The sequence below is a fragment of the Saccopteryx bilineata genome, unplaced genomic scaffold, assembly GCF_036850765.1.
Source record: "Saccopteryx bilineata isolate mSacBil1 unplaced genomic scaffold, mSacBil1_pri_phased_curated manual_scaffold_25, whole genome shotgun sequence".
Lineage (NCBI taxonomy): Eukaryota > Metazoa > Chordata > Mammalia > Chiroptera > Emballonuridae > Saccopteryx > Saccopteryx bilineata.
In genome coordinates this window covers 43,177-70,056 of record NW_027095451.1, presented here as the reverse complement: position 1 = coordinate 70,056, position 26,880 = coordinate 43,177, and the positions used below count along the sequence as shown (strand labels likewise).

The following is a 26,880-nucleotide window of genomic DNA, read 5'->3' as shown; positions in this document are numbered from 1 at the left end:
GGCACCCAGTAGGTGCTCAAGAAGAAAACCCTTGGGCCTGGCTCATCACAGGTGCTCAGTGAACATGGTGGATCTTATCAGTGCTGAGGCCTGGGGGTGAGAGCAGACACAACCGTGGCTCTCTCCTGAGGGCCCCTGGCCACTGCAGAGGTGACAAACAGGAGAGCCTGCCTGGGGGGGGGGGCAGGTGACTATTGCAGGTTTGTCTGGGACTCAGGGGTTTCCCACTACGGGAAACTTTCAGTGTTAAAACTGAAAAGTCCCAAACAAACAAGGACAAGTTAGTCACCCTACCTGGAGGCCAGGACTGGGTCCCAACCATAGCCATAAAACATCTCTGGGCATAAGAGGACAGACAGACAGGCAGGCATGAAGCATGAGCTTTCTCCAGACGCCTGCACCTCAAGCCCGGTGCCTGCAGCCCAGAGGCAGTCCTGGGCTTGGCTGGGGCCTGTGTGTGCATGTGTACATTTATGCATTTGCATTTGTGTGGGTTTAACTGTGTGTGTACATGCCATGCGCACACATGTATGCATAGATCTGAGCACACACATGTGCACATGTATATACATGCCTGTGACTGGAGACCATTAAAGGGGCTGACAGCTAAAACCATTCATCTCGCAACATCCCTAAACCTGGTCCCTGAGAGGGGGCAGGGCTGTCTCTGAGGAGAGGCACACCCCCGGCCTGTGATGTCCTGTCTTATGTGTCTTATCTCTGCACTCACCCGGGCTTTGCCTCTAGCTCCATTTTCCCAAAATGCTGAATCACATACCCATTCCAGTCCCTCCAGCACTCCAGAATCACCTTCAGGTGACAAGTGGGCGGCCCGTATTGAAACAACCTCTCAGTTTTCCTCTGCTGTGCCCAGTCCCCACAGCGGGCCTGGCCAGGCATGCCATGCTAACCGGGCTGCCAAGCTCTCAGTGGGCCATGTGGTGGGCCGTGTGGGAGCAACCTCGGGCTCCTGTGTCCTCTGCCTGTGTCTACCACCTCCTTGCTGCGGGGGTCCCTGCATGGGAAGAGGGGGACTGGAGGCAAGTGAGGGCACCTGGCTCTGCCTGGGCTTGGGACCAACCCCAGAAGGAACACATTTCAGCTGGGCCACCTCAGACACATCACTAAATCTCCAACGCCTCAGATTCTTAGTCTGGCACTGCGGTCAGAGCAACTGCCTATTGGGTACTGAAAGCATGCAGTGAGCCTGTGCTCCTGAACTGTTAGTCCAGGGAGGCTGCAGGAAGGTAGTCCCCAAGGGTGATGATTTGTTTTCCTGCTACTATTATCAAAGGGAGCTGCCGCCCACCCTTTAGGGCTCTCCTCAACCCCCAGAGAACCCAGGCTTTTGCCCCATCCACCTGGTGCTCCCAGACCCGAGAGATCAGAACACGAGTAGAGTCAAAGCTCAACCCCAAGTTCAAGTTCTGGCTCAGGCTTTGGCTGCCTCAAGGGCACAGCAGGTGGAGATGGGGTCTTGAATCTACTTTGTTCTCTCTCCTAGTCCATCCATTCCAGTCTGGAGCTGCCAGCTCTCTGTAGGGAGCCCAGGGAAAGGGGACTCTAACCTTCACCTTGCAAAGCCTCTTATGGGCTCATAAAATGTGCCCCATGTTACTCAAATTTGCTTCTCTGTCTGGGAGCCCCAGAACCTGGGCTATGGCAGCCCAGACTCTAATACTGAGGGCTGAGCGCCTCTGAGAACCAGCTCTCCTTGGAAGGTTTTGAGATGGCTCTGAGTCCAACCCCTCCCTCTGAAACCTGTAGAGCCCACTGTCCCCCCCCCCAACACCTCAGAAAACTGTGGACATACTCACAAAGAGACAGGCCCACTGAAACCAGAGTGCTATGTTAGGTGAGTCTAGTGGGCAGAAAACCTCTGGGGGGGTGGGACAATCCTCAGGGGCACTGAGATGCCAGCCTGGGGGGTCCTGAAGGGGTATGAGGTGGAAGGGGTGGGGTGGGATCTGCCAAATCCTGAAGGCCCTGGCATCGGGCAGCACACAACAGGAGCTGAAAACCAGGCTTTGAGAAGCAGGTGCAGAACCCTCTGCCAGAAGCCCTTGTTTTTAGTCCCCAGGTAGCCCCTCTTTCCTCACTGTCAGTGAAAGGCATTCAGAACTCGGGTCTGGAGATCGATCACCCCGCTCTGCTTCTGTCCCATAACTCCTTCACTCATTCGAGAAATGGCTCCGTGCTTGATGCTGCAGCAGTGAGAGTCAGGGCTCCTCTGACAGAGCCTACACTCTAGGAGAGGCAGAAGGAACTAGACAGGCCCCAGCTCACAGTGGGTAGTAGGCACTCAGGACACAAGGAGGGCGTTAAGATTGAGACAAATGAAGGGACTGACATTAGTGTGTGTGCTTGTGGAGGCAAGTGACACTTGAGTTGAAACCTAAAGGATAAGAAGGAGCCAAGGAACAGCTTTCCCAAAAGAACAGCAGGTGCAACAGCTATGGGACTAGACTGAACTTGGTGTGGATGAGGAAAGAGGGGCTAGAGATGAAGTCAGAAATGCACAAGGCAGGCCTTCCAGGGCCTTAAAACCCCCAGTAAAGAGTCTGGATGCCCTGACCAGGTGGTGGCGCAGTGAATAGAACATCAGCCTGGGACACAGAGGACCCAGGTTTGAAACCCAGAGGTCGCCGGCTTGAGTGTGGGCTCGTCTGTATTGAGCCTGGGCTCACCAGGTTGAGTGCGGGATCACTGGCCTGAATGTGGGATCATACGACATAACCCATGGTTGCTGGATTGAAGCCCAAAGTCTCTGGCTCAAAGGTCGCTGGCTTGAGCAAGGGGTCACTCGCTCTGCTGTAGTCCCCCAATCAAGGCACATATGAGAAAGCAATCAATGAACAACTAAGGTGCCACAATGAAAAATTAATACTTCTTATCTCTCTTCCTTCCTGTCTGTCCCTATCTGTCCCTCTCTCTATCTCTCTGTCTCTCACTTAAAAAAAAAATAGAGTTTGGATTTAATTCTGGGTATGGCAAGAAGCCACTGAAGAGCCTGAAGTAGAAGTGACATGATTGGATTTGGGGGGCTCTTATTGGAGCATGGATTGAGGATGGAGCAGGTAGACCTGGAGCTGCGGACAGATTGAGAAATGTCTGGGATCTAGAATTGACAGGACACATAGGTAAACTAGTGTGAGAGAAAGGGGATGGGAGGTCTGTGGGCTGGTTCTGAGAGGATGAGGATACAGTGAGACTGGAGGAGGCTAGGAAAGCAGACAAGAGCTCAGTTTAGGATGTATAAAGTCTGAGAAGCCTTTTTTTTTCTAGGTAAGAGAGGGGAGATAGTGAGAAAGACTCTCGCATGTGCCCTGACTGGGATCCACCTGGCAACCCCTGACTAGGACTGATGCTTTAATCAACAGAGCTATTTTTAGTGCCTGAGGCTGACACACTCGGATCAACCTGAGCTATTATCAGGCCAACAAACCAATAGGGCCACTGGCTTCAGAAGAGAAAGAGGAAGAGAAGGGGAGGGGGGGGCAGGCCTCAAATACCCAGCTTGGATGATTGAGAAAGCTGTGCCACTGGACCCTCAGCCTCCAGAAGCATGAGAAAATAAACTGTTGTTGTTTAAACACCCCAGTCTATGGTATTTAGTTATGGCAGCCTGACTTGACTAAGACACTAGGGCAGGATTTAACCCCTTGTCCCAAACCCCACCAGGACCATGTAGAAGAGAAATAGTGAGTTCTTTGAAGACGGTATCCCTGCATTCTGCACTACAGACCCCAGAGGAGGGAGGCTGATAGAAGGGGAGGCAGACGAGAGCACTGGGGAGGGTCTCCCGTGCCCATGTCTCCCCTCACACCAGACTGCCTTGGACCCTGGGTACAGGAACCAGAACCTTGGGCCTAAGGAGAAGTTCTTTCCTCTTCTCAGGTTCAGTATGAGAGTGACCAGATGACATTTTGCTAGAAAGTAGGCTGACTTAAGAGTCAGGACTTACGGTCTTAGTTTCCACTGTGCACCCTGCTTGCTGAGGGTCACTGAGGTGCCTTCTCCTCTCTGAGCCTCAGTCCCCACATCGGTAAAATGAGGGGGTTGGTTGGTCCTAAGATCCTTTCCAGCACTAACATGTGGGTCTTTACCTTGGAGATGATCAAGAGTGAGGATGACAGGGAGAAGTGGACAGCAGATGCCCAGGGGACATGGCCCTTGTTCCTCCCTCCTGCCCTTACTCTGATGGGAAGGTGGAGCCCCACCAGCTCCAGGGTGACCAGCATCCATTTGTCCCCTGAGAATTCCCCAGGCCAGGTTTAGGTCCAGAGAATTTCAGAGACTTAGTCATACTTTTTTGAGTAAATATCATGGTAAAAAGACATGACATTTTCGGGGCCAGTCTTCAGCATTAATAAAAGATTCCAAGAACAGGATGACCTTTTCACAAAGGATTTGTAAATGCCAAAACCCACATAAAACCTCTCTTTCTGAGGCAGACAGGATTGTCACAGCTCAGCGTTTATTCTCTCACATGTGAGGCTGGCCCTTGTTTCTCCCAGTTCCACGTGCTGTCCGAGGACAGGAGAGGGAGTGGAGCAGGAGGAAGGAGGGGAGGGAGAAGAGCAGAGGACAAGGCAGCGCCAGCCCTAGAAAAGTGCGGGGGTAAGGGACTCTCGGCCACATAGCGGGCCCACTGAGGACAAAGCATCTAGACTGCCTTCCTTGGCCACCACTGCAGGACTGTCTACGTTGTGTCTGTTTGGGCCTAGGAGAGGGCGGCCCCTTCCAGCAACCAGCCAGCACATTGAGAAATTCAAGACTGTGTCTCAGTGGCTGACCAATCCCACAAGAGTCCCAGGCTGGCCTCCTGCCGACGACGTAGGTAAGAGCTCCAGTGCCCCTCCCTCGCTGACCTTCCCCTCTCCATATTTCACAGACCCCAGAAGGCAGGCAGGCAGGCAGTGTGGTGTGTGGGGCACACAGGGTCCTAGGATCAGACTCACTTAGTTCCAGGCTGGAGTCTTTCCAAGTGTCTTTCCTCATATTGAAAAGGGATCTAATTCTTAAGGGTTGTATCATGGTGCTGTGACATCGCAGGGACCAAAAGGAAACGTTCCCATCATGGCACACACCTGTTCTCCAATCTTTCTCATTTGCACAGGTTTCTGTGGAATGGGGCAGGCAGGGGATGCTGAGCACTTTCAGAAGTGCGTTCTTCTCCTCGAGCCAGAGAGTTGTATGAGATCTTTCCCTCAGCTTCCAGGGACCTGACGGAAAGAGACTCCCCCGAGAGGGCAAACTTCTGCACGGAGCTGTCTTTGTCATTCAGTGATGGCTGGACCCCCCAAGCAAATGCTCCCCACTGCTACCTCTGCTGGGACTCTAGCTTGATGCACTGCTTTTGGCGGCCTCTTTGCTGAGTTCATTGCATAATGGTGCTTGACAGATCCTAATTTTCTTTTTAAAAGACATACATTATAGCGGAGGAAATAATAACACACGTCAGTGACATGAGGCAATTGTCCAGTTAGTGAGGATAGAGTGGATTTCTGTGCCAGGCTCAAGCACCTCCCTCATGAAGGATTTTTAAAAGTCTGAAATCTAGAAAGTCTGAATGCAATTCTATTGTGTTTTCAGAACTGCTATTAATGGGCAAGACCATGTGCTGACCATTAGGAAACCCCACCTAGTGAAGCCCAGTCTCTGCCCCTTATGAGCCCCAAAGTAATGGAAGATGAGTCCTTAGAACAGCTCTGTCAATTAGGTAACATGAAATAGAAGCTCAGAGAGGGTAAGAAATTGGCCCCAAGTCACACAGCCCCATGTGGAAGAATGAAGACTAGAGCTCAGATCTTTGCCTATTTGCCCACTGTTCTTTAGCTCACCCATGGATGTGAGCTTCAGTCTGATCCCCAGCCGTCTTTCAGGCAGGATAGTACAGTGGTTAAAAAAGCTGAGCTCTGGAAGTCTCAGTTTTTTCGGACATTAGGTAGGCCCATTGTGATCATTCCATTTTGGTGGGCAGGAATGTCAATGGATTCATCAAGGCAGTTGAAAACATCTCCTGCTCTCTCCATGGAGACATGGGGACAAGATATTGTCCTAGTTGGGAAGATTCCTACAATCTGCTCCTCATCCCAATCCCTTCACCTGGCAAACTCACTGGGTATGTCCAGAAAGTGTCATTTATTTATTTTTTGTATTTTTCTGAAGCTGGAAACGGGGAGAGACAGTCAGACAGACTCCCACATGCGCCCGACCGGGATCCACCCGGCACGCCCACCAGGGGCGACGCTCTGCCCAACCGGGGCGTCACTCTGTCGCGACCAGAGCCACTCTAGCGCCTGGGGCAGAGGCCAAGGAGCCATCCTCAGCACCCGGGCCATCTTTGCTCCAATGGAGCCTTGGCTGCGGGAGGGGAAGAAAGAGAGAGGAAGGAGGGGGGGGGGTGGAGAAGCAAATGGGTGCTTCTCCTGTGTGCCCTGGCCGGGAATCGAACCCGGGTCCCCCGCACACCAGGCCAACGCTGTACCGCTGAGCCAACCTCCCAGGGCCCAGAGAGTGTCATTTAAAGGTGACTCAGGATCAACATGGAGGAAGGTCTTTATTCACTTGCATGGGCTTTCTCTGCTCTCAGCTTTGTCCTCATTATCGTTCATTCATTCCTTCAGTTACTATATATACATCAAGCACCTGCTATGTTCCAGACTTAACCAGATGGTGGGAATATCATGGAGAGCAAAGCAGACATGGTCCCTGACTTTGTGGTGTTTACAGCCTGGTGGGGAAGACAGACAACTCAGGAAACAATAACCATTCAGGGTGTCAAGTGCCATGACTGGAAGGCAAGGTCTCATGGGAGCAGTGGACTGGGAGCCCAGCCTGGGGGCTGAGGGGGAAGGGTGGCACCTATACTGAATGATGAGGTATCCAGGTGAAGGGGTGGGGCAGGGACAGATGCTAGCTGAAGAGAACAATATGTAGAAAAGCCCACAAGTCAGAACCATGGATCCTGCGAACAGACCAGTAGGGCTAGAACATGGACATGAGGCGGGGAGATAGAGGGTTGCTGCTGAGCCATGGGACCGGAGGAGGGAATAGAGACCAAGTCATGAAGTGCCCGGTATCCAGGCTCTGTCCTGAAATCAGTGGTGACCCAATGACGAACTCTGAGCAGAGTGGCCACGGTCAGGTCTGCCTTTCAGGAGAATTTCCTGGTTGCTGTTGGAGAATGGGTTGAAAGAACACACCTGGAGCCAGAGAGCTGAGGTAGGAGGTCAGGTAACAGTCCAAGCAAGAGAAGGTGTTGGTTTGGGCTGGGGATAGAGAGAAATAAACAAGCTCAAGAGGGAACAAAGTAAAATTGACATGCCTAGGTGACAGAAGAGGGTGCTGCTATGACTGAGGAGAGGTCCTGGCCAGGAACAGACCACAGTTCACAGTACTTAGGGCAGAGGTCAGAACCAAATGGTGGTGCATCTGAGTGAGTCTGAGGAGGGAGAAGCAGGAAAAGATCCAAACTAGGTCATCAAGGGGCCTAGAATGTGCTGAGGAAGGAAGCCAGGTAGGGTCAGGGCACCAAAAAAGTGAGCTTCTGGGGAAGTGAGCCAAGTGGAGGTGGGACAAGGAGCACACTCCCAGCCCACCAGCTGGGATCCCACTGCCCTTTACTGTGGGTTAGGTCCAGTGCAGGAAGGATTGCACTGAAGTGCAGTGGAAGTGAATGCCCACATCACAAGGTCGGAGCGCAATGCCTGCTCAACAGCTAGACAGCAGGCTGGAAGTGTCAGGTTCTCAGCTGCTCCTGTGAGCAGTCTGGGTGTCTCCATCTGGCTGTAAGGTCTGGGTGAGCTGTCAGCTGCAAGCGACTGCCAAGGAAGCAATTTGCCTTCTGTGACTACATTAATAGAAGCTTAGTGTCCCGATCAATGTGGCTGAGGGTTCCGTGCAATTGGCACTTGTCAAGCTGTATCTGGAACCTGGGTGCTGCGAGGAGCCTTCTCTGGGGGTTCCCCAAACCCAGGTCCAAAGAGCTTACACTTCCCCTTTGGATGACAGTGACCCCACCTCCTTGGCTACAGGGCTTGGCCCCCCAGGAGATGACCCACCCCCAGCAGAATTGGCTGGGAGGCTCTGAAATAAGCAGGGGTGCCAGTCCAGTATTGCCAGATCACCTCACTTTTTAAGATAAGTCAGAACTTCAGGCTTAACACGAAACCTAATGATGATTAAAGGTTGGTCTAAATGTGCTAAAAAAAAAAAAAGAATGACATGTCAAATGTGTGTATGGACTGAATCAAGCCCACAACCCCAGTCTGTGACTTCGATCTAACCATGACCTCTGTGGTAGTTGATTTTATGTGTCACCTTAACAGGCCACAGGTGCCCAGATTAAACATTATTTCTGGGCCCTGGCTGGTTGGCTCAGTGGTAGAGCATCAGCCCAGCGTGTGGAAGTCCCAGGTTGATTCCCAGTCAGGGCACACAGGAGATGCACCCATCTGCTTCTCCACTCTTCCCCCTCTCCTTCCTCTCTCTCTCTCTCTCCTCCTCCCGCAGCCAAGGCTCCACTGGAGCAAAGTTGGCCCAGGCACTGAGGATGGCTCCACAGCCTCCACCTCAGTTGCTAGAATGACTCCAGCCACAATGGAGCAACTCCCCAGATGGGCAGAGCATCACCTCATGGTGGGCATGCCGTGTGGATCCCGATCCGGTGCATGCAGGAGTCTGACTGCCTCCCTGTTTCTAACTTCAGAAAGATACAAAAAAAAAAAACCCCAAAACATTATTTCTGGGTGTGTCTGTGAGGGTGCTCTGGATGAGATGAGCTTTTGAATCGGTGGACTCAGTAAAGCAGATTGCCCTCCCCAGTGTGTGTGGGCCTCATCCAATCCATTGAGGGCCTGAATAGAACAAAAGGCAGAGAAAGAGGCAATTACCCCTTTTTCCTGACTCACTGCTTGAACTGGGATATTTTATCTCATGTTCTTTGGCCTTAGACCAGGGGTCGGGAACCTATGGCTCGTGAGCCAGATGAGGCTCTTTTTATGGCTGCATCTGGCTTGTAGACAAATCTTTAATAAAAATAATAACATCAAAAATATAAAATATTCTCGTGTATTACAATCCATTCATTTCCTACCGCTCATGGTCATGGTTGCAGGTGGCTGGAGCCAATCACAGCTGTCCTCCGGGACAACACCAAATTTTTATTGGATAATGCCTAATGTACACGGGTTGTTGTATGGCTCTCACAGAATTACACTTTAAAATATGTGGCGTTCATGGCTCTCTCAGCCAAAAAGTTTCCGTACCCCTGCCTTAGACTGAGGTTTACACCATCAGCTCCCCTGGTTCTCAGGCCTTCACACGCAGACTGGAACAATACCACTTGCTTTCCTGGGTCTCCAGCCTGCACACAGCAGATCAGGGACTTGTCAGCCTTCATAATCGCATAAGCCAATTCCATGGCAAAGAAATAAACACATAAATAAATAAATAAATAAATAGGCTGAAATTAAGGTTTCAGCAGAGCTGAGTTCCTTCTAAAGTTTTTGGAGGAGAATCTGTTCTCTTGACTTTTTTACCTTCTAGAAGCTGCTTGCATACTTTGGTTCATGGCCCCCTTCTTCCATCGTCAAAGTGCATGTCTCAAGCTTCTGGCTCCCTCATTATAGCTCCTGACTCTCACCATCCTGTCCCCCTCTTACAGTGACCCTTATAATTACATCTGGCCTTACATTTGCCACGTAAGAAAACAGATTCCCATTCCAGGGATTAAGATGTAGATATCTCTGGTGAGGGGGGTCATTATTCTGTTCACCACACTTCTCAACCTTCAATCTGAAGGACTGTCCACCCCCAAATGCTCATTATTTGTCTATCTTGGTGGGTGAGCCTGGCCACTGAATCCTGGTGAGCTGTGATGGCAACAGGCTGACAGACAGGTGGAAAGACATGGGCAGAGGTTCGGATCTAGAGCCAGAGCGGAAAGACAGTGCACAAACGCCTAAGTGCGTGTGCGGGTGTCCATGTGCGGGTGCGTGTGTGCACGAGCCGATGTGTGCATGTACATGTGTGGTTGTGTGTGTGTCACAGCAGGAGAGGCAGGGAATCCTGGTCCACAAGCAGGTTCTCTCCCCCTTCTGCTCACTGTCCCATGTGTACTGCTGCCTAAGCACCTTACTCTGAGTCCACTCTCTGAAATATCAGGTCAGCATCTTTCCCCACCCCCAAGTCACTTACCAAATTTGATCAGCTGTGGACAGAGCCCATTAAACAAATGCATCTCCCAGTCTTGATTTACTGGAAGAAAATAAGAGATGTTTTCCTTTCTGGGAAGGTATCTTTCTTTGTGTGCTAACATGCTGACTGCCTCCTGCAAGGTTTCTGAGTAACCCATCTCAGTCAGGCTACCCAGAGTCGTAGAATTAGAGCATAAGCACCGAGAAGAGGCTGGTGGTCCACTCAGCCTGGAGACGGCCAAGGATTTGAACAGGCAATGCCACCCGGCAGGAGATGAATGGTCACCAAAAGCCTGTATCTTAGCTCTAAGGAACCAAGGATCAGGGGATGCTCAGAAGTTGAGACTGTCCGGGGCATGAAAATTGACATCAGTAGGTGACAGGACTTTGGGTGCTGCCCACCTCATCCCAGACCCAAGCAGGAGCTCCAGGTGGGGCCACACTGGCCAAGGAGCTGCTACGGAGCTACAGCCCAAACATGTGATCTGAGCTCAATGAATAAGGCAGCCTGCACATGGTTCAGAGGACAAAGTCAGGATTTAGACCAAACTAGCCTCAACTCCTGGCTCTATAGCACTCACTAGCCCTGGGATCTCAGGCATGTCATCTAGCCACTCTGTTGCCTCAGTTTACTCATATGTAAAATAGAAATACAACCCACTTCTTATAGTCAGTAGAGGAAAAAAGTGACAGTACATACAAAGCCAGGAGTATAGTGTTTGGCCTAGAATGATTATTATTCATATTTGTAGTGGTAGTACATGAGGGTAGGACCAGACTAGTAACCTGGAAGCCTTGACTCCAACTCCGAGTTCTCAGGGAGACACTAGAAAGGCCTCAATCCCTCCTCCCTGAGTCTGGGCTGAAGGCTCCAGGGGCCTGGGCTGGGACTGTACCTGACGTGCGCTCCAAAGGCCCTGCCTGTGGGGTGCTGAGCCGAGCAGGTTATTCAGCATGTTACTCTCACTGCAAAACGCAGGTCTGAGTCACCTAGAACCAAGAGGCCCTGTCCCGGACACCAGCAGGGCCTCTCTCTCTAGGCAAAGCTGGTAAGAGTTCCTTTGAGGCTAGAACACAGCAGCTCAGTCCCAGGCTCCCCGGTCAGTTTTGAGTGGACAGAGAACATGACACTGGAATAGGGAAACCAGTGTGGTTTTGGGGACATGGCAATCTCCCCTCTGGGCCACTGCTGCCTCCCTGGTAAATGTAGGAGTTGGGCCCTCTGAGCCTTTGAGTTCCTGGAGTCAGTAGCACACAGACCTGCTGTCCAGGTCACTCCAACAGAGAAGGGGTTTGTCAGTGTGGAGACACAGCTGACCCTTGTTCTTGCCACTGTCATGAATAAGTGAGCAAATGATGTCCCCGGCCAGGAAAAAGAAACCAGAAGGAAGAAGATCATGCTGTTTAGTTCTGGCCCCCAAAACAAATGAAATCTCTAGCCTTCCCCAAGGTTGGCCAACTTCACAAAGCCAACTCTATCCCTGACTTCTGCAACACTGATGTCTGGAAGGCAGTCACAGTCTCTGAGGGTGTTATGACAGGTGAGTTCCTGGCTCTTTTCCACCATAAAGGACCCAGATCTTCCATCCTCAAGGAATGGGCTTTTTCTTCTCGGCCTCAACTGCACCGTGCAGTCAGCTTGCTCGGCCTCCCTGTCAGTCAGACGAGCAAGCTGACTCTGCAGGGGCCTTCTCAGGAGGTTTCATCTAGGAGACTTCCCAAAGTCCTGGGTCACACCACTTATAGATTTGTTATGAGTTCTTTTCAAAAAAATGATCATGCTCGGGTTTTGGGGCAACATCAGCTGCACACTTACACACATGAGTTATTTCTCTTTCCTCACCACAAGAGAGCAAGGTCACCAGAAATCAGGCAAAGGTCACTTTCAGCTCTCCATCAACAGAAGCAACAGAAAGAGCCAAGCCTTCAAGTTCTGGTTCAGCTGCCTTGGTCATGTGGCTTTGGGTGAAGTGGCTCAGCTTCCTGACCTCCATTAGTCATCTTTAAAATGGGAATGATGCTATCACCACCGCTACTTCCATCTCAGCATACCTCAAGACCTTGTTGCAGACCTGGCCATGTTAGATCCTCAACTTCCCCTCCCAGGCCCTCCTGGAAAAGAGAAGGCCTACTCCGGGTCCTCTTCCTGGCCTTCCTGATCCACAGCCCTCCAGTTCCCAGTCTCCGCTCAAACCTAATTTACCCAGAGCCAAGACATGCCACAGGCCAGCGCGGCTCCTCATAACTGTGCGGAATTAAGGAAACATACTCATTAAGAAAAATTGGGACTGGGAGGACTCTTCAAATGCTGATAGCAATATCTGAGAGCTCCATAGCCCCAGTTTGCTTTATTATATAGCCATATGCAAATCAAGGAAGTCCTTGTTACAAAGATACACATCTGATGCTAAAGCAGGAACTCTTCCCAAGGCAAAAATAGGATGCATTACTGAAATCTACCAACATCAGAAAACAAACAGAGTCAGAGAAAGGGCATGTAAAGTGCTTCCAGCAACCCAAGGAAGCAAGTGAAGTGGGTGCAAATACTCAGTATCACAGCCAATATGGAGGTGAAGGGGGAAAACTTAGCCTTTTGCTAAGCTTTGAATTTACAAAGGCTTTTTGCCATTTTCAGTCTACAACAAAGACAAGGAACTCAGGTCAATGGAATAATCAACCCAAGCAATTGTCTGACCAAATTGACTTGTCAGTCACCCCCCACTTTTCTCCCCTTTCTCTCCCTCCTCTTCCCCCCCTTTCCCTCCCTCCTCTTCCCCCCCTTCCCCCCTTTCCCTCCCTTCCCCCTTTTCCCCCCTTCCTCCCCTTTCCCTCCCTTCCCCCCCTTTCCCTCCCTTCCCCTCATCCCTTCCCTCATCCCAGTCTGAAGAATCCCCCATGTATGCCATGGGCTTAATAAATAAAACTCCTCCCTCCTTCTCTGCCTCCCTTTCCCCCTTCCCCCTCCCCTTCTCCTCCCCTCCCCCCCCCCCCTTCTTCTTTCCAATGTAATCACAGCTTCAGCTTTCACATTCATTTTTAGGTGGGGTAAACAAGGCCCAGAAAGGTTGAGAACCAAAAAGTACTTTTTGCTTTTTTCCCTGCACTGGTCTGCAAACCCCAGCTGGCGAGCCACGTGCTCACTCAATTTGTACCTCCCCCGCGCTGTTTATCCTGCAGCGCGTCTCCCTGGCGCCTGACCGACCAACACCCCCGCATACCTGCACCTGCGTCTGCCTGACCGACAAACACCCCCGCCCCGCCCCCGCGTACTTGCACATGCTCGCTGGTAGGCAGCACCGTGGATTCACTTGCAAAGCCAGCTGCCAGAGACCCCGCGTCCTAACAGTCGTCTTGAGAAAGTTGATCAAGTAGACGGGGGCCGCGGGGTCTCGCTTACCCTCCAACCCCCGAATCCCCCCAACCCTCGCTCCGGGGGAACTTCAGCTCCACGGGCGTTGGCCGTGAAGACGCGCCACGCTCTCCCCAGTCTGAGCCGCACAGGGCGCAGGGCGGAATCAGCGCCCGCACCCCCGTGCGGGAAGGGGGGGGAAAGGGGGAAGGGAGGGAAAGGGGGGAAAGGGGGAAGGGAGGGAAAGGGGGGGAAGGGGGGGAAGAGGAGGGAGGGAAAGGGGGGGAAGAGGAGGGAGGGAAAGGGGAAAAAAGCAAGCAGAAGCGCACCTTCAGGATTTAGAACTCAACGGCGGCCAAAAAGCAGATATGAAACCGGGGCGGACGTGGGAGCTGGCTCAGCAGGAGCGGTCGCAGCAGCGGCACAGGGAGGCGCGGGGTTGGCGGACCTCCCGAGAGGCCTGGGCGAGAATCCGCCCGCGGTCACGGCAGTCCGGCGTGAGGCTACAGCGGGGGCCGGCCATGGCCTGCCGGGGTTGCGGCTGCAGCTGTGGCCCGGGCCACCTGAACGAGGACAACGCGCTCATCGTGCTCTACCTGCTGGGCGGCGCGGCCTTCTTCCCCGCGCTGGAGCTGGCGCACGAGCGCCAGGCCAAGGAGCGCCTGGCCAACTTCAGCCGCCGCCACAACCTGAGCCGCGAGGAGCTGCGCGGCTTCTTTCGCCACTGAGGAGGCCACCGAGGCCGGCATCGCGTGGGCAACACCCGGTCGCGCTAGGACTTAACCGGAGCTTTCTACTTCGAGGGCACCGTGGTGTTCACCATAGGTACCTGAGCCGCACGGGACAGTGGAGGGGCGGGAGGACCCAGTCCTAGTAATTTTTACAGAAAGGAGTTAAAAGGAGTTAATTTATTGTCAGGTCTGATTCACAGGGCTTCTAGCACATGCAGCGAATGCTTGGTGGAAGTTTGGCCTAGGCTAAGGAGGGGGTGTGGGCACATATGGCAGTGGGCTGAGATGTCCAGCTGTGCTGGTCAGTTAATCAGTCTCTTGTTCCTGCTTCTTCATCAGAGCCTGGGATGGGGGTATTGGACTGGTGGGGAAGCTCCCACACAGAACTTGACTGAAGAGTTTTGGTTGGCCACTGTTCGAACTGATCCTTCTGTCTTAATTTTTAACCTGTACAAGAGTGAAGCAGGAAGTTTTGTATATTTCTCGGGAATAATTTTATATGTTGTAACAATGCATATGTTGCATTATAATTTTCTTTTTTTAATTTATTGTATTTAAATAGATTCTAGTGTTGCCCCGATTGATCTCCCTGCCCCCGTATTCCCCTCAACATCTTTTTTGCCCCCTCCTCATAGCGCTATCCCCCCTTCCCTTCAGGTTTATCCCATCCTATCTCCCCTTTCCCTCTGTTCTCTTTTCCTCTGGTCCCTTTGATACCTCCTCTGTCTCAATTCAGTTCCTCAGTTCACATTGTTCATTGGATTCCTCAAATGAGTGAGGTCATATGATATTTTACTTTTTCTGCCTGGGTTATTTCACTTAACATAAGTTTCCAGGTCCATCCATGTTGTTGTGAAAGGTAAGATTTCCCTCTGTTTCCAGATCTATGCTATTGTGAACAATGCTGCCATAAACATGGGGGTGCATTTCTCCTTTTGGAACAGTGCTATGGTGTTCTTAGTGTATATTCCTAAAAGTGGGATAGCTGGGTCAAAAGGCAGTTGGATTTTCAATTTTCTGAGGAATCGCCATAGTGTTTTCCACAGTGGCTGCACCAGTCTGCATTCCCACCAGCAGTGCAGGAGGGTTCCCCTTTGTCCACATTCTCACCAGCACTTATTCTGTGTTGTTTTGTTGATGAGCGCCATTCTGACTGGTGTGAGGTGATAGCTCATTGTGGTTTTAATTTGCATTTCTCTAATGATTAGTGATGTTTAGCATTTTTTCATATGCCTATTGGCCATCTGTATGTCCTTTTTGGAGAAGTGTCTATTCATCTTTTGCCCATTTTTTGATTGGATTGTTTGTCTTCCTGGTGTTGAGTTTTACAAGTTCTTTATAAATTTTGGATGTTAACCCCTTATCAGACCTATTGTCAAATATGTTATCCCATTGTGTGGTTTGTCTTTTTATTCTGTTCTTACTGTCTTTAGCTGTGCAAAAGCTTTTTAGTTTGATATAGTCTCATTTGTTTATCCTGTCTTTTATTTCACTTGCCCGTGGAGATAAATCAGCAAATATATTGGTGCGAGAGATGTCGGAGAACTTACTGCCTATGTTTTCTTCTAAGATGCTTATGGTTTCATGGCTTACATTTAAGTCTTTTATCCATTTTGAGCTTATTTTTGTGAATGGTGTAAGTTGGTGGTCTAGTTTCATTTTTTTGCAGGTAGCTGTCCCAATTTTCCCAACACCATTTGTTGAACAGGCTGTCTCTACTCCATTGTATTTCCTTTACTCTTTTGTCAAATATCAGTTGTCCATAAAGCTGTGGTTTATTTCTGGGTTCTCTGTCCTGTTCCATTGATCTATATGCCCGTTCTGTGCCAGTACCAAACTGTTTTGAATACAGTGGCTTTGTAGTATAACTTGGTATCAGGAATTGTGATGCCTCCCACTTTATTCTTCCTTTTCAAGATTGCTGAGGCTATTTGTGTTCTCTTTTGGTTCCGTATAAATTTTTGGAATATGTGTTCTGTATCTTTGAAGTACGTCATTAGTATTTTAGTTGGTATTGCATTGAATTTATAAATTGCTTTGGGTAATATAGACATTTTAATGATGTTTATTCTAACTAACCTTGAGCATGGTAAATGCTTCCACTTGTTTGTATCTTCCTTTATTTCTTTTATTAATGTTTTATAATTTTCCGAGTACAAGTCTTTAATCTTCTTCGTTAAATTTACTCCTAGGTATTTTATTTTTTTGGTTGCAATAGTAAAGGGGATTATTTCCTTTCTTTTTTTTAAAATTTTTTTATTTTATTTTATTTATTTTAGAGAGGAGAGAGAAAGGAAGAGAGAGAGAGACAGAGAGAGAGACAGTGGGGAGGAGCTGGAAGCATCAACTCCCATATGTGCCTTGACCAGGCAAACCCAGGGTTTTGAACCGGCGACCTCAGCATTTCCACGTCGACGCTTTATCCACTGCGCCACCACAGGTCAGGCTATTTCTCTTTCTGACAGTTCATTATTGGTGTATAAAAATGCCTCTGATTTCTGAGTACTAATTTTATATCTTGCCACCTTGCTGAATTCATTTATCAGGTCCAGTAGTTTTTTGACTGAGACTTTAGGGTTTTCTATATACAGTATCATATTATCTGCAAATAATAATAGTTTTACTTCTTCTTTTCCAATTTGGATGCCTTTTATTTCTTCTTCCTGTCTGATTGCTGTGGCTAGGACTTCCAGAACTATGTTGAATAAGAGTGGTGAAAAGGGGCACCCCTGCCTTGTTCCTGATCTTAAAGGGATTGCTTTTAGTTTTTGTCCATTGAGTATGATGTTGGGTGTGGGTTTGTCATAAGTGGTTTTTATCATGTTGAAGTATGTTCCCTGTATTCCCACTTTGCTGAGAGTTTTGATCATGAATGGGTGCAAGATTTTATCAAATGCTTTTTCTGCATCTATTGAAATTATCATGTGGTTTTTCTCCTTCCTTTTGTTTATGTGATGAATGAATCGCATTGATTGATTTGCGAATATTGTACTAGCCTGCCTCTCTAGAATAAATCCCACTTGATCATGTTGTATGATTTTTTTCATATATTGTTGGATCTAGTTTGCTAGCATTTTGTGGAGGATTTTAGCATCTAAATTCATCAGAGATCTTGGGCTATAATTTTCTTTCTTTGTGTTATCTCTGCCTGGTTTTGGAATCAGAACTATGCTCCCCTCATAAAAGGAGCTTGGAAGTCTTCCTTGCTCTTGAATTTTTTGAAATAGCTTGAGAAGGGTAGGAGTTAGTTCTTCTTTGAATATTTGGTAGAGTTCACTTGTGAAGCCATCAGGCCTCGGACTTTTCTTTGTTGGGAGGTTTTTGATAACTGTTTCGATCTCATTTGGTATAATTGGTCTTTTTAGGTTTTTTGATTCTTCCAGACTGATTTTTGGAAGATTGTATGTTTCAAGGAATTTGTTCATTTCATCCAGGTTGTTTAGTTTTTTGGCATATAGTTCTTCATAGTATTTTCTTACAATATTTTGTATTTCTGTTGTGTCAGTTGTTATTTCTCCACTCTTATTTCTAATTTTTTTCGAGTCCTCTCTCTTTTTTCCTTGGTGAGTCTAGTTAAAAGTTCATTGATCTTGTTTACCTTTTCAAAGAACCAGCTCCTAGTTTCATTGATTCTCTGTATTGTTTCTTTAGCCTCTATGTCATTTATTTCTGCTCTGATCTTTGTTATTTCCTTCCTTCTACTACATTTGGGCTTTACTTGCTGTTCTTTTTCTAGTTCTTTTAGATGCAGGGTTAAGTTGTTTATTTGAGCTTTTTCTAGCTTCTTAAAGTGTGCCTGTAGTGCTATGAACTTCCCTCTCAGTACTGCTTTTGCTGTGTCCCATAAATTTGAGTTGTTGTGTATGCTCATTACCATTCCTTTCTAGGATTTTTTAAATTTCTTCTTTGATCTCATTCTTAATCCATTTCTTATTTAACAACCTGCTATTTAGTTTCCATGTGTTTGAGAATTTTTGAGCTTTTCTGTTGTGGTTGATTTCTAGTTTCATGCCATTGTGATCAGAGAAAGTGCTTGATATGATTTCAATCTTCTTAAATTTGTTGAGACCACTTTTGTGCCCTAACATGTGGTCTATCCTAGAGAATGTACCGTGAGCACTTGAAAAGAATGTATATTCTGCTGCTTTAAGGTGAAAGTTTCTGAAGATATCTATTAAATCGAGTTAATCTAGTGTGTCCTTTAAGTCTGCTGTTAATTTTTCTTTCTGAGGATCTATCTAGTGATGTTAGTGGGATATTGAAATCCCCTACTATTATAGTATTGCTGTTGATCTCGCCCTTTATATCCATCAAAGTCTGCTATATATATATATTTAGGTGCTCCTATATTAGGTGCATAGATATTTATAATAGTTATATCTTTCTGTTGGGTTATTCTCTTTATCATTATGTAGTGGCCTTCTTTATCTCTTACTATATCCTTTGTTTTAAAGTCCAATTTGTCTGATATAAGTATTGCTACCCCAGCTTTTTTTTTTCATTTTCATTTGCATGAAATGTTTTTTTTTTTATTTTTTTACCTTCAATTTATGTGCATATTTTGTTTTAAGGTGGTCTCTTGTAGACAGCATATGTATGGGTCCTGTTTTCTTATCCATGCAGCTACCCTGTGTGTTTTGATTGGATCATTGAATCCAGGGGTCCCCAAACTACGGCCCGCAGGCCACATGTGGCCCTCTGAGGCCATTTATCCGGCCCCTGCCGCACTTCCGGAAGGGGCACCTCTTTCATTGGTGGTCAGTGAGAGGAGCATAGTTTTCATTGAAATACTGGTCAGTTTGTTGATTTAAATTTACTTGTTCTTTATTTTAAATATTGTATTTGTTCCCGTTTTGTTTTTTACTTTAAAATAAGATATGTGCAGTGTGCATAGGGATTTGTTCATAGTTTTTTTTCATAGTCCGGCCCTCCAAAGGTCTGAGGGACAGTGAACTGGCCCCCTGTGTAAAAAGTTTGGGGACCCCTGATCTAGATAATGAATCTCGTGTTGTCAAATCCCCATCCTTTACAGAAGTGAGTCTAAGGAATCGTCCACTTGAGCCAGTGGACCCTTCTTGTTCCTCTTGAGCAGTCTTTCCATCCTCATTTTTCATCTGCTGTTGCTTAAAAGCTAGGAGAGTTTCTTCATCATAGTGAAATCTCTTTTCAGGAACTTCTTCTGGGTGTATCTGAGGGATTTGCGGAATGGGGATGTGCTTGGATATGTGAAGAGTTGACTGAATGTTCTTCAGCTCTTGTACCAGGCACTGTATTTCCTCGATGACAGCCACTTTAGGTCTCAAAGAGAGAGGATAGACTTGTTCATGTGCTTTTTCTGTGCATAGGTCATAGAGTCTAGCTGTCCCAGTTTCTCTTCTTTCTTGGCAGCATTTATTCTCATGTGCTCAGGTATCTTATAGTCTGGGGCTGTCTTTAGATTGAAGTCTCCCATGTACATTTGAGCCTCTTTGATGGCTTGAATATCTTTGAGATCTTCATAGTTATCAGCCGGTTTACTTTTGTCCAGTTCCTCCCATTCTTTTTTTTGCTGCTGAATCTTCATCTGGGCCCTTTCAGCTTTTAACTTAAGTTTCTTAGTTTTCTCAATTTGACTGCGCACCATAATTTGACTCAGGGTTTTAGGCCGAAATTGTTTCCCGTTTTCAATAATTAATTTTTCTGGTTCACTAATACTTGCACCTATATCCTTCTGGCTGTCCTTTCTTCCAGTTCCTTCTTTTTCAAACCTCTCCCATTTGCTTGGTCTTCTGTCTGACTGACCTTTTTGGATTTGGAGTACTTAGAGCACTTCACAAGCCTGTAGGAGGATATCTTGTGATCACTTCCTATGGCATGAATTACAATACTATCACCTTCCAGAGGATCACGAAACCTATTCTGTAGTTCTTTAGGCCAAGGTGATATTTCTCTTTTTCCCAAGCCAATTCCTTTTCCACTTTTTTTTTTTGTATTTTTCTGAAGCTGGAAAGGGGAGGCAGTCAGACAGACTCCCGCATGCGCCCGACCGGGATCCACCCAGCACGCCCACCAGGGGCAATGCTCTGTCCATTCGGGGTGTTGCTCTCTTGCGACCAGAGCCACTCTAGCGCCTGGGGCAGAGGCCAAGGAGCCATCCCCAGCACCCGGACCATCTTTTGCTCCAATGGAGCCTTGGCTGCAGGAGGGGAAGAGAGAGAGAGAGAGGAAGGAGAGTGGGAGGGGTGGAGAAGCAGATGGGCGCCTCTCTTGTGTGCCCTGGCCGGGAATTGAACATGGGACTTCCAAATGCCAGGCCGGCGCTCTACCACTGAGCCAACCGGCCAGGGCCCTTTTCCACTTTTTAAATTTTATAAACTATTTTCTATCAATATCAGCACAAATTTTGAAATCTATATCAAAATCTGTTCATTTAAACTTCATATTCTCTGGTAACTCTTCATTTATTTCTAGTAGATTCTGAAATTGATTCCTCAGAGCTCTGAGTTGTTCTCTTTTCCCAGCCTTTATTTTCTCCACTTCTTTCATTAACTTGTCATGTTCTCTTTTTCTTCTGGCATTCTCTATACTGTAGGCTTTGGCATCTTGAATATCTTCTGGAATTGGCTCTGTTTCAATTCCTAACCTGGGAGGTGGCACTATGGCTTTGATGCCTTTCTTTAGCTCAAATACAGAAAAAAAAGTGAAAACAAAAATACTACTATCTGCTCCAACAGTCACCAAAAAACGGTCATCATAGCTAATAGAAATGCTTTTAACACATCCATAATCATTGTCATGCATGTTCAAGTGCCAGTAGTTTTCCATACTGGTCAATGAAGAATCATTCGGATCTAGGATATAGATTCGAATTGCTCCATCTTGCAATCCACAAGACATTATATCTTGTTCAAAACTGAAAGTGATGGCTTGGATAGGATTATTTTCTGTATCCTCAAAACGGAAATCAAAAGGTTCATCTTTATTTTTTGTTATATCACTGTTTTGTCATATGGGGGAAACTCACAGTGATAGAGAAAACCAGAATCATAGCCTCCCAAAGAAACCCAGAACTTTCCTGGCACAGGGTAAAAACCACAGAGAATGTGACAGGGAGTTGATGGAATAAAGTTTTCAGGTAATGGCTCCTCCCCATCTTCTTCCTCCTCCTCTTCTTCCTCCTCCTCTTCCTTCTAGTATTCCTTTTCTTCATCTCCCATCTCTGCTGCTAGCTGCTTTCTCCTTTCTTCCTTTTGCTTCTCCTTCAACTCCTTTTCTTTCTCTTTTCAATTTCTATAAATCTCAGTATCTTAGATTTGACACTGGAGAAATGGAAATATTTTATGCACATGTCTTTGATTTCATAGGACACTGCATCTTGATCCTGTACCTCCTTCTTTATAGTTGGAAGTGGAGCTTCAAGAACAGCTGTTCTCACAGAAAATCAGTAAAGTACTTTCAGGATGAGAGTTTGTAGACCACATTAACTGGCAAACAGGTCCAGGTCCAGGAGTATTAATATAATTAATTGGTTTATAATTCTCTTCCACTTCAAAGAAGAACACAGTTTTATCTTTACTCCCTGTGGCTAGAATTTCTCCATCATGTTCAAAAGCTAAAGCAGTGACATGAGCAGTATGGGGTTTGAAAACATGTTTCAGATGAAGATCTGCATCCAAAAACTTATTCCGTCCTGTGTAAATGGTGAGCCCTTTTGGATCATGAAGTTCAAGAATTCGAACAACCCCATCTTCAAATCCCACAATAATCTGTCCTCCAGAGTGGCTTATGATATTTGAAAAACTAAGGTCAAGCTTCCATGTGGCTCCATTGGAATCCTGAGCCAACCAAAAGTTATTTCCTGTTTCATTCATTTTTATCATAGAGAAGAGTTTAACATTCTTGTCTACTTGAAGTTCATTAATGGGCTCAATCTCTAGCAATCCAGTCTTATCTATAACATCAGCAGTGTCTATGGCCTCAAAATTCCATATCCTAACGTATCTGTCTGAACCAATTGTGATGACTTCACCCATATCCAGCATCATCTGGTTGATGGGATTCTGGTGACAAGACTTGGTTCCAGATTGACAAAGCTCAACTTTGATGAGGCCAGCTTCCCAAACCCCAGCATATTGCCCCATTCTGACCCTGAGAGCACCTTCCCATCCGAGAGCTCCACGTAACCTTCTATATCAGTTGTGGGTGTTTTACCAAGTAGACCTAGTGAACCCTGAAACTTGAGACCAGTGAATGTTAGAGCCACTTGCCAGAATGTGATGTGGCCAGATCCTGATGTAGTGAGCTGCCCATCATCTTCAGAATTGAAAGTAACCTTAAAAACTTTGTGGGTAAAAGCTTTTGTCCTCAGTATGGCAGTATGGGACCTCTTTCCAATTCCAGATGGCCAAGGTGTGATCAGGGTTGCCACCAACAGAGAGGCCAGTGTTGTACTGTTGTTGCTAAAGTCCACATAAGCATAGGCCAGGTCAGCCCCATCTCCAAGAGCTTGACCAAGTTCCCACAGTAAAAGGGAGAAGGAAAGAAGCCATCTGTCTCCTTAGACTTTTTGAGTCTCTTTTTTCTTCTCTGCTTTCTTCCTTCATTCAAGTTGTCCTCCAACTTTATGATTTGATCCTCAGCTCTATCCATCCTGTTTTTAATTCCTTCCATTGTGGTCTTCATTTCTGATATTGTATTTGTCATCTCCAACTGATTCTTTTTTAATATTTCAATATCTTTTTCATACTTGCTATTTCTTTATTTAAGTGTTCATAATGACCATCCATTGTTGTTCTAAGATCCCTAAGCATCCTTACAATCATTATTTTGAACTCTGCATCCGGAAGTTTGGTTATTTCCATATCACTCAGTTCATCTCCTGAAGGTTTCTCTTGTGGTTGCATTTGGATTGCACTTCTCTGTCTCCTCATTATGTCTGTGTGTTTGGGTATTTTGTTTGTAGAGCTGGTTGAGTCTAGGCTTGGTGTTGTCTGCCTCCAGTTTTCAATTGTGTTATTTCTAGGTCTTCTTGGGTTGGCATCAGCTATTATTTGTAATCCACTTCCGGATTTGGGCTGCTTTGAAGTCTTGATTTGTTTGTTTTCTTAACAGGTGATAGTCTTGTTTACTGATCTCAGCAGGGGGCTTATTGGTATTCAGGAATGCAGTGGGTGTAACCTGAGACTCTGAAGGCCTCTTCTACCAGTTAATCTCTCTGGGGGCAGGCTGTTTTCTCAGCTTCAGTAGTGGGAGGTGTTTCTCAGATCTCTATGGAGACCTGAGTTACTGCCCCTCCTCCCCACTTCTTGTTTTCAGCTGTGTCTTGTTGCACTGATTGGAACTGGAGAGATGTCTGGAGATCTGTGACCTGGAAGCGATTTAATCTTTTGTTTTGTGGAAGGATCAGCCCCTCCCCCAGCTATGGCTGCCTCCAGCCCTGGATGAGGCAGCTTCTCAGGACGTTCCCTGCATTCCTCTGCCCCTCACCATCTGTCCCTCTCTCTCCCCTTTCTTTTTGGAAGACAAGCCGGCCCTTTCAACACATCTCGCTCCCTGATCACCAGGCAAGTGGCTATGAGCAGTATTTTCTGCTCTTTTCCTTGGAGCCTCACCCCTCCAACCCCCCTGTTACTGTAAGCAGGGGAGATTCAGGCACTTCCTACCAGGTTTGTTGTGGCTTCTTCTTTGCTCCTTGGTTGTTGAGAGCTATTCTTGTAATCCAGAGTTGGTTTTACATGCTGATTGTTCCTAAATTGATTTGTATTCCAGTTTGGTGGTGTGAGCTGGGAGTCTGTGCATCTGCCTACTCATCTTCCTAAATAATACATTTTTAATGGTTGGAAACAAATACGAGAATAGAAGAATAGAGGTGAAATTAATATGGTAAATGATGTGTTAGAGCCAAGAGTAGGCTAAGGACTTTGCACCCAGGGAGCTGTACAAATATAAAGGTTTAAATAAACAGAAGTGGGCAGCATGACTAACCAGTGGCCCTTCTTGGCCCGCACTTGCTGAGTGTGCCAGCCTGAGCCACCTGTCAGTCCCTGTTTGTGTTGGAAGAGGGCGCTCTGCACCAGATCGTCGTTCTTCCCTTTAAATGTATGTTGTTAGCTTGGTTTTACCATTATGTGAGTTTCCACCTAGTTGGTCTGCAGGTGTTTAAGTACCATCATAATGAAAATAGTCAATGCTAAAGGTCCAGGGAAGCTTCTCTTTTGAGAGGAGTTTACAGTATTCAAGCTTTATAAGCAATTTCTCTGAGTAGAGATTTTGTTCTGCTTTCATTAATGCAAACCAGCCAGGTCCTTAGGTCGGGTTTTGTTTGAAACTTAATCAGAGATCGAGGGCAGAAGGGTAAAGAATTCTGTGCTGCTCTGTGCTTTGCTTCAGTGACTCGTAGGCTCAACTCTTTTAATGGGCAACCCTTCTGTACAATGAATCAGTAGTGATAGTCTGGCTTCAAGTTATTTTTGAGTTTTGTTTATTTTTGTATTTTTCTTAAGCTGGAAACGGGGAGGAAGTCAGACTCCCGCATCACCCACCGGGATCCACCCGGCAAGCCCAACAGGGGGTGATGCTCTGCCCATATGAAGCGACGCTCTGTTTTGACGGGAGCCATTCTAGCGCCTGAGGAAAAGGCCACGGAGCCAAACTCATTGCTCGGGTCATCTTTGCTCCAGTGGAGCCTTGGCTGCGGGAGGGGAAAAGAGACACAGGAAGGAGAGGGGGAGGGGTGGAGAAGCAGTTGGGCCCTTCACCTGTGTGCCCTGGCCGGAAATCAAACCCGGGAATTCTGAACGCCAGGCCGACTCTCTAGCACTGAGACAACCGGCCAGAGCCGATATTAACTTTTTTTTTCGTCTTTTTAGCCCATCACTTCTTTCCTTAAACTCAACTCTTGCCGCGGACCAGCGCAGCTTCCAAATAACGGTGCGGAATTAAGGAAACACACTTTGTCAGAACAAAACCGATGGGACCGGGAGGACTCCTCAAACTGCCTGGCAGCATCTGAGTGCCTCACAGCCTCAGTTCGCTTTATTATATGGACCTATGCAAATCAAGGACCCTGGTACAAAGTTGCACATCAAAGGCTAAGACAGGAACTCTCCCAAGGCAAAAACAGGATACATTAGTGAAATTTAGAAACATCTGAAACAGAGTCAGAGGAAGGGTATGTATATTGCTTCCTGCAACCCAAGGAAGGAAGTGGAGTGGGTGCAAACACAGAGCATCAAAGCCAAATATGGAGATGGAGGGGGTAGAACTTAAGCCCCCTGCCAAGCCTTGAATCTATAATGGCTTTTTGCCATTACCGGTCCACAACAAACTCTCCCACTTTTGATTCATTCCTTAAATGAACTCATGGAAGGTATTATATAATTATCTGTGTAACCAGACCAGCCCGAATACCGTCTTATACAACTGAAGAGAAGGCCACCACAAGTGTGTGTAACCTCTACACCTGCAAGAATGAGACGCTGTCTTGAGTGGCTTTCGGCCCAAAGGAGACCCTTCGCAGCATGCCTGTGCTGAGGCCCAGCACCGACCGTGACACCTTTACGGCCCTGTAAGTTTCCCGTATCCTCATTTGTTCTCTGCACCCTGCCGCACAAGGCAGTGTCTTTTTGAAGTCTTTGTGAGCCTCCCACATGCTCCCCAAGTCATCTTGACTGATGTGATTTTCTCTTGTTCGTGAACTCTCCGTTTCTTCATCACCCTTCTTACTATTTCTTCTTGTTTTCTAGTATTTTCCTAGTGATTGCCCATATTATCTGTCTTTTGTTTTTGTTTTTGTTTTTGTTTTTCCGTGAATCTGGAACCTGGGAGGCAGTCAGACACACTCCCGCGTGCTCTTGACCAAAATTTACTCGGCACGCCCACCAGGGGGTGATGTTCCGCCCATCTGCGGCGTTGCTCTGTCAAGAACAGAGCCACTCTATCGCCTGAGGCAGAGGCCCCAGAGCCATCCTCAGCGCCCTTGCAAACTTTGCTCCAATGGAGCTTCGGCTGTGGGGGGGTGGGGGGGGGACGGGACAGACAGAGAGGAAGGAGAGGGGTAGGGGTGGAGAAGCAGATGGGCGCTTCTCCTGTGTGCCTTTGCCAGGAATCGAACCTTGGACTTCTGCACGCCAGGCCGACGCCCTAGCACAGAGCCGACCGGCCAGGGCCCATATTATCTTTCTTTCTTCATCTTTTAGCCCATCACTTCTTTCCTTAACCTCAACTCTCCCACTTTTGATCCATTCCTTTCACAGCAATGTGGCCAACCTGCAGCAGACTGCAGTGTCTCGAGGACACCCGGAATGACACCTCCTCATCGAGAGACTGCTCAAGCTCAGTCGTCAACCGCTGCTCAGGTCACAGTTCAATCTTTGGACCTGGGGCTCAGTGTCAACCCACATGCTATGGAGGAGGCTGCGCAACCTGCAGCAGACTGCTGCTCCTCCAGAGCACACTAAGGTGTCCCTTTCACATCTGAATTTTCTTCAGAGTTTGAATTGAGGCCCGCCTGGAGTCATGGAAGGTATTACGTCATAATCTCTGTATCCAGAACCAGTGGAACTACTTACTTCTGCAACTGAAGAGAAAGCCACCACGAGTGTGTGTAACCTCTACTTTT

General features: G+C 47.4%; 1 protein-coding gene and 1 pseudogene across 7 annotated transcripts in view; one reads left to right on the top strand and one right to left on the bottom strand.

Moving 5' to 3' along the window:
• The first annotated feature begins 13,897 nt into the window (after window positions 1–13,897).
• The window catches only part of LOC136318287 (potassium channel subfamily K member 13-like), a 28,689-nt gene continuing 15,706 nt past the window's right edge, over window positions 13,898–26,880 (top strand). For 2 of the 7 annotated variants that reach the window (XM_066250661.1, XM_066250659.1), the window contains exons 1-4: window positions 13,898–14,376; window positions 16,562–16,722; window positions 25,657–25,827; window positions 26,516–26,784. In XM_066250661.1, the coding sequence (XP_066106758.1) occupies window positions 13,920–14,279 (360 nt within the window). In that variant the 5' untranslated portion in view covers window positions 13,898–13,919 and the 3' untranslated portion in view covers window positions 14,280–14,376; window positions 16,562–16,722; window positions 25,657–25,827; window positions 26,516–26,784. Of the gene's footprint in view, window positions 14,377–16,561; window positions 16,723–25,129; window positions 25,505–25,656; window positions 25,828–26,515; window positions 26,785–26,880 lie in introns of those variants that run through there. The other 5 variants (XM_066250663.1, XM_066250662.1, XM_066250660.1 and 2 more) reach the window with 4 other exon arrangements.
• On the bottom strand, window positions 14,345–25,607 carry LOC136318292 (cilia- and flagella-associated protein 44-like; annotated as a pseudogene).